The following is an 11,589-nucleotide window of genomic DNA, read 5'->3' as shown; positions in this document are numbered from 1 at the left end:
AAAAAAAAAAAAAAAAAAAAACAAGGTAAGATTGAAACCTATTTGAGAAATCTAATGTACAGTAAAATTTTATTATAATTATTATGAAATGATGCATGTGGTGGCTTATGCCTGTAATCCCAGCACTTTGGGATAGGGAAGTAGAGTGACAGTATAGTTCCTCAAGTGAGGAACACTTGATCCCATAAATTTGAGATCAGACCGAGAAACAAAGGGAAACCCAGTCTCTACATAAAAATAAAAAAATTAGCCAAGCTTGGTGACATGCCCCTGTACTTCCAACTGGAGCAGAGACAGGAGGATCACTTGAGCCAGGGAGATTGAGACTGCAGTGAGCCATGGTTGCACCATTACAATCCAGCCTGGGTGACAGAGAAAGATTCTGTCTCTCTGTATATATATATATTATTATGAAAATACAAATATGCATATTATTTGCTTATCTGGAAATTTGTTTTAATGTACATATTTTCACCTTTAAGCTCACAGTGTTTTTGAAAGATTGCTGAGGAACTGAGAGCTATGGATTCTGCAGCAATTATTGCTAGCTTGGGCCTGGGGATAGTTACTTAACCTAAGTTTTATTTCCCTCAAAGGGTTTTTATCAGAATGAAATAAAATAATGCCTATGAGCCACTTAGTACAGTGCTTAGTACTAATAAATGTTAATTGCAATTGTTTCTATTATTTCAATTATTATAAACTGGAGAGAAACACAACAGAGCACAATTGTGTCTAATTCAGAATATTTGTTAATTGTCATGAATTTGGTATATATCCAGCACCTCCTTTCCAAAAATTAGAGTCATTGTTTTGGTTTACTTATTCAGTCAGAGTGCTTGTGAAGGGTTAGATAAGATGAACTGAGAAAAATATGCCTCCTGTTAAAAGAATAAGGAGAATAAAATACCTAGGAATACAACTAACAAGGAAGGTAAAGGACCTCTTCAAGGAGAACTACAAGCCACTGCTCAATGAAATAAGAGAGGACACAAACAGATGGAAAAATATTCCATGTTCATGGTTAGGAAGAATCAATATTGTAAAAATGGCCATACTGCCCAAAGTAATCTACAGATTCGACGCTATCCCCATCAAGCTACCAATGACCTTCTTCACAGAACTGGAAAAAACCATCTTAAACTTCATATGGAACCAAAAGAGAGCCCGCATAGCCAAGTCAATTCTAAGCAAAAAGAACAAAGCGGGAGGCATCACACTACCTGACTTCAAACTATACTACAAGGCTACAGTAATCAAAACAGCATGGTACTGGTACCAAAACAGAGATATAGACCAATGGAACAGAACAGAGGCCTCGGAGGCAGCACAACATATCTACAAGCATCTGATCTTTGACAAACCAGACAAAAACAAGCAATGGGGAAAGGATTCCCTGTTCAATAAATGGTGTTGGGAAAGCTGGCTGGCCATGTGCAGAAAGCAGAAACTGGACCCCTTCCTGACACCTTACACTAAAATTAACTCCAGATGGATTAAAGACTTAAACATAAGACCTAACACCATAAAAACCCTAGAAGAAAATCTAGGCAAAACCATTCAGGGCATAGGTGTAGACAAGGACTTCATGACCAAAACACCAAAAGCATTGACAACAAAAGCCAAAATAGACAAATGGGACCTAATCAAACTCTACAGCTTCTGCACAGCAAAAGAAACAGTCATTGGAGTGAAATGGCAACCAACAGAATGGAAATAAATGTTTGCAGTTTACCCATCTGACAAAGGGCTGATATCCAGAATTTACAAAGAACTAAAACAGATTTACAAGAAAAAAACAAACAAGCCCCTTCAAAAGTGGGCAAAGGATATGAACAGATACTTTACAAAAGAAGACATACATGAGGCCAACAAACATATGAAAAAATGCTCATCATCACTGGTCATCAGAGGAATGCAAATCAAAACTGCATTGGGATACCATCTCACACCTTTTAGAATGGTGATCATTAAAAAATCTGGAGACAACAGATGCTGGAGAGGATGTGGAAAAATAGGAACACTTTTACACTGTTGGTGGGAGTATAAATTAGTTCAACCATTGTGGAAGACAGTGTGGTGATTCCTCAAGGACCTAGAAATAGAAATTCCATCTGACCCAGCAATCCCATTACTGGGTATATATCCAAAGGATTACAAATCGTTCTCCTATAAGGACACGTGCACACGAATGTTCATTGCAGCACTGTTTACAATAGCAAAGACCTGGAACCAACCCACATGCCCATCGACGATAGACTGGATAGGGAAGATGTGGCACATATACACCATGGAATATTATGCAGTCATCAAAAACGATGAGTTTGGGTCCTTTGTAGGGACATGGATGAACCTGGAAACCATCATTCTCAGCAAACTGACAGAAGAGCAGAAGATCAAACACCGCATGTTCTCACTCATAGGCGGGTGTTGAACAATGAGAACACAGGGACACAGGGAGGGGAGCACTGCACACTGGAGGCAGTAGGAGGGAAATCAGGGAGGGACAGTGGGGGGTGGGGAGTTGAGGAGAGATAGCATGGGGAGAAATGTCAAATATGGGTGATGGGGAGGAAGGCAGCAAATCACGCTGCCACGTGTGTACCTATGCAACAATCTTGCATGTCCTTCACATGTACCCCAAAACCTAAAATGCAATAAAATAAATTTTAAAAAAGTAGTAATTAAAAAAAAAACAAAGAAAAAGGAGATCTGAAAACCCTATTTCATGCCTGCAAGGATATTAGCTTTGGACACATTAGGAAATGTTAAGTTAAATAAGAAGCTGCTGAAACATTTGTAATACTGAATTAAATCATAGATGTCTCAACTTAATTAATGTTTCCGGGGAAGATAATTATATATGTATATATACATTTCCAAATATGTACATTTATTATGTACCCACTAGTAATATGTGTGTGTGTAACAAATGTACTTATTTGTGCATGTATAATATAATTATATGCACATGTGCATATATTTACATACATATATACACATACATATATGCACATGTATATATATTTACATACATATATACACAAACAATGTCTTTACCTTCATTGTAATGATACCACATGAAGTAGGAGCTGATATCTATGCTAAGTAAAGATGCTTATTGTTATCAAATATACTATCTATGCTTAAGTAAAGATACCAAATGATATCAAAAATGCTAATCTCATTTGGTCATAATGTTGCTAATTTCTCTTACTGCCTAGTAGTTTTGAACATGTTCAGCATTTTTTCTCTTTGAACTGAGGATAACATGAATGGGAAAATGAAATAAAGTAGAAATCTGATTTTTACAAAATTTATAATGCCTTTCATTATTTGCCTTCCTTTTGAAATGTGTGTATAATTTCCACTGGCAATAGTTGAAATACCATTTGTAGATGAAAAAAGAATGGTATAAACCTCTCAATTTGGATATATGCTCACAGTGCAACTAATTTGTATGCAAAATGCATTGTCAGAATTAAATTAAAAACCCACTTGTGAATAGTAGCATCCAAAACAGTAAGGATATATGATAATTTAACAATTCTGAATAGCTCTGCAGAACTGTAAATCCTACTGTGACCAATAAACTCCCCAAGGCAGAAAGTTGTACTTTTTTCTTTATTTTAACCTCCTAAACTAAAGTTGTTGAAGCTTCTCAGGCAAAGGAATTAAAATTTATGTAAAACTAGTCTTCTGATCAACATTTTACTACATTTCATCAATTGTATAACCTTTATGGCTTAAAATATGTAAATTTAATATGCTAATCATCATTATTGTACTATTTATTGAATATATATGTATACATGTATACACACACACATATGTCGTGATGTACTCTATATATAGTTACCATAAAAAATGCTTGAAGTGAAAAATGCATAATATGGCAGACATAGCTCCAAACTTGAAACCAGGAGACCTAACTTAACCTACAAGATACACACTACATTTTGTAACCTTTGTGTGATTTGGGAGAAAACACTTAAAATGTTTGCACTACAATTTCTGAAGAACGACAAGGTTTGCATAACCCTCTCTAAAATTACTTTCAGCTATGATTTCATGAAAACATGATTGCTTCTTTTCCTTGTCTTCTTATGGCATCTTATTTTCACTGTTGTTTGATTCAACACTTACCCAATATCAAATATTTGGTCACTAAATCATTTGTTAAAGAGCACAGTGGCTTGACTTCGATGGTTTAAAAAAGATTGGTTTGATAAGTGGATGGATGAATGGGTGGATGGATGAATGCCTGAACATCAAGAGAAAAAGTGAAGGAAAAAAGTTGAGGGGGAAGAGAGAGAGAGCACACAAAAGTATCATCTGTGCTGCTACAAAGAAAATAAAAGATTCATTGCATGTTGCACCTTTGCTAACTTGCAGTTAAGTTTATTCTTTTTATGATTATCTACCATAAATCATTTATATATGTTAGTCAAAATTAAATGAGTAAAGAGAGTAAAGAGTTTGAACTTGATGACTAAAAATAAAGATAAGCTATCTTTGATTTTTTTTGCAACTATGAAATCCAATGAAACCTTTATGTGGAAATGTTTTTATAGAAGTTTTTCTAGATGATATGCTATTGATTGTGCAAGAGGAATGTAGACGTGTTGATGCTTGGTGTCAATATTTAGAGCCTTTTATTTTAAAAACAACTTGATAAGTTGGTTATAAAATATGTATATCTCCCAATAATCCTATTCACTGTGGAAAATTTCTTCAAGATATATCAAAAATTTTCTCAATATTTTTAGAGGAAATTATGTGCAAGATGAACGTATATTTCTCTACTGTCTTCTCAGGTAAATAATGTTTACTCTACTTGCCTCTTAAATTTATAAGGCACAACATTTTGAATATTCATACTAAAATACAAGTTTTTAGTGTGATTAATAATTACCTTGTGTATGATTATTATCTTGCTGACTAATTTGGGTCTTCTGGAATCATAATAATGCCTGTGACAATAAATTAACATGCAAGTACATTTTCAAGTCTACTTTTGTTTTAATTGAGGTTTAGGTAAAACTTACGTTTTATCCATACATCCAAATTTAGTTATCTTATTTCACAAGGTTATACCTAACTTACTGTTAAAAAAAAAGTTTAATCAGTGTTTCTTGAGTGTCTAAAATATCCAAGCTCTTTTATAGACAACACAAATATAAAATAGTTTCTACAGAGCCCAAAGCCCCAGATTTAAAAAAAAAAAGTTTCTATGCGCTAGGAAATTATATTTTGCTAATGTGATAAGGGATGCCTCCATGGTAGAGGAAACACCAAAAATAAAGCCATGAAGGAGAAAAATCTTCGAATGTATGGAGAGTTGTTGAGTTGGTTAGGTTAGCGATCTTATAAATATTTTACTTAGCAGGCATATTTGTGAATGCGTTTTTGAGTGAAATGATTGTATAGTCTGAAGTACCGACTTATTTCAAGCACAAAAATCTACATATACACATGCATACACATACATCAAGCATTTATCTATTAGCCTTTTTTGTTTTTCTCCTTTTTTGAGATGGAGTCTCACTCTGTTGCCCAGGCTATAGTGCAGTGTCACTATCTCCACTCACTGCAGCCTCCACCTCCAATTTAAAGCGATTCTCCTGCCTCACCCTCCTGAATAGCAGGGATTGCAGGCTCACTCCACCACGTCTGACTAGATTTTGTATTTTTAGTAGAGATGGGGTTTCACCATGTTGGTCAGGATGGTCTGGATCTCCTGACCTTGTGGTCTGCCTGCCTCGGCCTCCCAAAGTGCTAGGATTACAGGCATGAACCACCGCACCCAACCATCTATTAGGGTTAAAGAAGAAATTTGGATTGCCATTTTAAAAATTGATAAGTAAGTGTATGTATTATGGGAATATTTACATACATTTTAGAAACATAATTATGTTTTTTAAACAAAAGTACTGTAGCTTGTCAGTTAGCTGTTTCATAATTTTCAATTATACAATAATTTATGAATTTCCAAAGGGCATACCTGTATTAACACTTTTACACATGATGCCTCACAATGAAAATTTAAGACATTAGCATCGATTTAATATTACTATAAATTGTGATTAATTTGACAATTGTATTTTTGTAAAACTTTGTCTAAATTTGGTATTTTTTCAGATATATGCCAATTTGTCTATTAGCCCATCACAATTGTATTCAGTAGTGTTACATATAGTACAAACTCATTAACATTAGTATCTTTTCTAAGATATAAGGAGACATGTAAACATGCTATAGTTGTCATTAAATATATATGTATATGTACACTTGCATATCAATATCTTTATATAATGATTAGATAAAGCCATTATTTTTCCCCACATAAAAGAAACAAAATATCAACCTTTAGTGATGGAAATGACTAATTAAAAATTTCTGTAATATGAATATTTAGGAGATGCTTCTTTCCCGATTTATTAATTGGTTATTCTTTCCTTCAGTCTGGCCAAAAAAAAGTGTATAGTATTGATGAAATGCTGTGTGAATGTGTGTGTGTGTGTGTGTGTGTGTGTGTGTATGTATCAGTGGTGGAGTAATTGTTTCATCTTGACAGGTCTAACCTGCTTTCCCCATCAAGGTTATAAAATAAAACTGACTGAAAACATGTTAGTAAAAATACCTGGGAAGGAACTGGATGCTTTGACATCATGTTAACTACATAGTTATGAATGCTGCATTTGAGCAACTATATAGTTAACAAAGTAGATATAGTATCTATTATATTGGATTATCTAGACTGTTAATATTTGTGTAGTAACAGAAATAATAAAGAGCTGACATTGCTGTGACTATTGGAAGTGGGTGAAATTAGAAAGGCATTTCTGTTCCAAGATCCTTCCTGTGGAACTAATCACGTTGTTTTCAGAATGCTTGTGTTGAAGACAAAATACTGCATGCACTCTTTTAGTACAAAGTCAGTTTAAGATGAGATTTTTATGACTGAAAAGAAAAGTAAATAAATAACTGGGATTTGAAATGTTGGATAAGATTTTCTACTTTTGAGTACACTGTTTGCAGTGAGATGAACTGTTTCTTCTGTGTATTTCCTCGCTATTTGCAGAAAGATGAACTCTTTCTTTTATGTATTTTTTTCACTATGTCTTAATTCTGCTAAGGATTGACTAATATTCTATCATTTCTGCAGGTTTCTGCTGTTTATTAATCCAAGTTTAATGTTTACGGCAATACTAAGTGTTCTGTCACGGAATAGCAAAATGCTTCCATCAAAAATGTATTACCAATACAGCAGAAGTCAATAACATCAACTGCTATAAAACAAGGTTGATTACACGATCTTTTTAAAAGACTCGTTTAGAATCCATGACAAGTTGAATCGTCTTTGTATAAACACACATTACTTCTTTGTGAATAGATATTTAGATTATCTGATTTAAAATGAGTTGGTTATTTCAGTTTCAATTATAAAAACTTTATAGCATATTTCCTAACAAACTATTAAAGAAATTGGTGTATCTAAACCTGATAGTATTAAATTTCAATGTAATGATTAATCTAAATCTGCATAAGGGTTATCACATATTAAAATAATTCTTATGAATGCCGCTTAAATTAGCAAGATAAGTCAAACATTTATTGTCTAAATATTTTTACAAGAGCTTAGATTCAGAAGTATTATCTGGCCCAGAAAAGACAGCTTAAGTAAAAAATAAAGTCTGTAGTATGTTTTGATTATGTTAATAAAATATTAATATTCTGGTTAAATACCTAATAACATAATTAGGTAGTACTCAATTTATATGTCAGCTTTAAAAATTCTTCATTCTTTTCTCTCATGTTCTCAACCATGGGCAGGTATTCAAAATGTACGGGAAATGGAAAGCAATGGTTTGAGGAGACTGATATAATCTATGGCAATATAAAAGAGCAATGATGGCTGGGCATGGTAGCTCACGTCTGTAATCCCAGCACTTTTGGAGGCCGAGGCGGGTGTATCATCTGAGATCAGGAGTTTGAGACCAGCCTGGTCAAAATGTTGAAACCTGATCTCTACTAAAAATACAAAAGAATTAGCTGAGCGTGGTGGCATAAGCCTGTAGTCTCAGCTACTCAGGAGGCTGAGGCAGTGGAGACCTGAGAAGTGGAGGTTTCAGTGAGCTGAGTTTGCACCATTGCACTTCAGCCTTGGTGACAGAGGGAGACTGTCTCAAAAACAAACAAACAAACAAAGCAGCGATAAGATAAGGCCAGCTTCACACAGCCTCTTAGACACTCCAGCTTCCCTAGCAAAAATTAACCATCATCTTTCTATAGTGAAGCCATCTCAAGGTATAGAGATTTAAGGGTAACCTGCTACACTTGTCAGCACCTGTCACAGTTTCACCCATTTAAAAAAAAATGTGTTGATGCCAATAATACATGATTAATATCCTGATCTGTCTTTCACTAGAAGGCCTGAGGCTGCAGTCACGGATGTATAAAGTCAGCAAAACTGGCCAATATTAAGTGACTGCTTCTATACATACATTTGTGTATAAGTGTAAATAATATATATTTCATATATACATAAGTTTGTGTATGAATAGTCTGTTTTTGTATTTTTATATGTGTATATAATACCTATATTTTTCTTACAGATATAAGGTATTTTTATATGCACACAATTTTATTTTCATAATCACACAATAAAACGAAGTAATAGGCAAGAAATGTACACTATGTGTATATGGATATAGATATATATGTGTATAGGTATATAAAGTTATTCCTTTATTATGTTATTTTTCTTGGAGACTATGTCTTTTGTCAAGAGGGATTTTATTCAATTCATCCAAAAAGACTACACAAAAAAGTCTTTTAGGGCAAAAAAAGTCCATTGCCCTAAATGTTTATAATTACAAGTCAAACAATTTAAAAATGTGTGCCTGCTTAGAACTAGAGCTCCAATAATACAAATAAAACTGCATGGCCAGATGGGAAAGAGTACCTCAGATTTGCAATAAAGTGAGGATGCCTGATTCCATTCTTCATAGGTACAATCCTAGAAAACAGTATCATACAATGAGTTAGAGCAAGAACGTTGGAGTCAAGGAGGCCAGGGCACTGGCTCTTGTATACTACTAGATACATATGCAATTATAAAATTAGGATTAAGTGCAAAATTCTTGCAGTTAATCCTAATTTTATAATTGCATATGTATCTAGCAGTATATATTTCATAAATATATTTAAGGGTTAAATGAGATACTCTACTATGAAAAATTAATAGAAAATGTTAAGCACTGTTTGAATTACAGCATTTATTAACTTGTATTATCATATATATTTGAGCTGTAGAACTTAATGTTTTTACATTATATACATAGTGAAGTGATTACTATAGTCAAGCAAGTTTACAAATCCATCACTTTTCATAGTTATCTTTGTGTGTGTGTATGCGTGTGTGCATGTGTGTGTGTGTGTGTTAGAGAAACTAAAATCTACTCATCAATTTTTCAGGATACGATACTATTTATCATAGTTTTCATGCTAGATATTAGATCTGTAGTCTCATTAGTTCTACATAGTTGCAAGTTTATAATCTTTGACTTACTTCTACTCATTTTTGTACACTTACATCCCTAGTAACCACTGTTATACCCTCTGTTTCTATGAGTTTGAATTTTTAGATACTACATGTGAGATTGTGAAGCATTTTTCTGTCTGCTTTTTTCATTTACTGTAATGTCCTCCAAGTTCATCCATGTTGTAAATTATAGTATTAAAAGAAAACACAGGCATTTGTTGAGAATTTACTATTTAGTGACTGCAATTTACAGATTACATGGATAATATCATTTACACACAATAATTCCTAACAATAGATATTATTATTAGATGTTGCAGATAACAAATGTGAGGTTTAGAATTTGAGCATGTTGCTCAAGATCACATACTTAACAAGGGACAGAGTCAGTATTTAAAATCGGTTTGCTCTTAGAATTGTTGTGCTTACCCAATATGCCGTTAACAGCCAAATAATAAAAGTTAGCAGAGTGTTTATTATCATCATTATTACATGTGGATAAAGAAAATGTATAATCCATTAGGACTTACTTTAGTTCCTTGAGAAATATTTCTCCATTCCCTCTGCACAGAGATTTTAATGTATTTACATTTTCTATAAATATTATTGACTTTACTACAATAAAAGATAACGAAACTCTTGTTCAAACAAAGGGAAGAAAGACAGGAAATGAAAAATAAATTAAGATCACAAGAAGGGTTTGAGTCCTATATGCTCTATGAATGGATCTCAGGAAGTTTCTTGAGCCTATTTCCTTTTATTCAGAAAATAAATCTTCCAGCTATGAATTTCTTAAAGATCTCATGATATAAGACATACATTATATTAGATACTTTGTCATTCAGAAGCTTTTTATAACTATTATACTGTCTTCCCCATGATCCCCCTGCAATAACACTTTGAAGTACTATTTATCATTCCATTTGGAAGAAGTAACCATATTCCTGCTTCCAGTACAATTCATTTCATTAGTAAGTAAAGTGCATGCTTTAAGTGAAAGTATGTTTTTTAAATACATAAGTCTCCTTGCCATATTTCCAGAGGGCATGACAGAATATTTACATTATTATTTAATGACAAAACTCGCTTCTTTCTAGGAGCAATTTTTGATGAATCTGCCAAAAAGGATGATGAGGTGTTTCGCACAGCAGTCGGTGACCTTAATCAGAATGAGGAGATCTTACAGACTGAGAAAATCACATTTTCAGTGACGTTTGTTGATGGCAACAACCCTTTTCAAGCAGTTCAAGAAGGTAAGGTCATCAGTAGTCCACTATTAATTAATTTATTTTTCGTTCAATTTAAATGGCAATGAAATTATCTTTGATGAAACCTATTAAACATGCACATCATTTTTGTATCTTTGTTGTAAATAGGGCATTATTTTCCTTGGAAATCACTGTTTCCTAGATGTGAATCTTGTATTCCAGTTTTGAAAGGGCAGAGTGTGGAAAGTTACTATATTAATTGAAATATAATATGAAATGTACAATTATTTACATGTAAAAGCTTTGCAACATTTTTATGACTTCAGTGTAAATGAAACATTTTTTAAAAATACTATTTTCTGCCACAATGTTTACTTTGGAATTCTCTGAGATAACTGCCACCTTGGGTGTTGTTATAACTTGTGATGACATTTCAGGTGTACACATACAAATGTATTGCTGCAAGAAAAACCCTTGGACACTACATACAAATCAAACATTTTGCACTAGGACTCTAACATACTGACCTATGCTATACATTTTTGCACTCTACAAGACACCAAATATTAAAGTGCTTTCCTCCTTTTTCTCTGTAAACTTAAGTTAAAATTTTTCATTGGTACAAAGTAATAAAAATACCAATTATTATTAATATATTGGAATCATCATTCCAATTAATGAAGGTTTTGATTGAAAGATCTTACCCAAATGGAATTTTCTGTCTTATTGCGTTAATATAATGAAATATTTAGCCTCTTGATCCAGAAATCACTCATTTTACATGAGACTATTTGCTGTTAATTGGGATGGTCTGAATGTTTGTGTCCCTTCCTA

The 11,589-nt window shown here is 33.3% G+C and overlaps 1 protein-coding gene across 1 annotated transcript in view; it reads left to right on the top strand.

Annotated features, from left to right (window-relative positions):
* LOC119468725 (glutamate receptor ionotropic, delta-2-like) overlaps positions 1–11,267 on the top strand; it is a 300,869-nt gene extending 289,602 nt beyond the window's left edge. Inside the window, exon 2 of the mRNA XM_037732932.1 lies at positions 10,645–11,267. Coding sequence (XP_037588860.1) covers positions 10,645–10,862 — 218 coding nt within the window. The 3' untranslated portion in view covers positions 10,863–11,267. The remainder of the gene's footprint in view (positions 1–10,644) is intronic.
* Positions 11,268–11,589: the final 322 nt, after the last annotated feature.

This window comes from Cebus imitator, unplaced genomic scaffold, assembly GCF_001604975.1.
Source record: "Cebus imitator isolate Cc_AM_T3 unplaced genomic scaffold, Cebus_imitator-1.0 Scaffold481, whole genome shotgun sequence".
Classification (NCBI taxonomy): domain Eukaryota; kingdom Metazoa; phylum Chordata; class Mammalia; order Primates; family Cebidae; genus Cebus; species Cebus imitator.
This window is presented reverse-complemented; position numbering and strand designations above follow the sequence as displayed.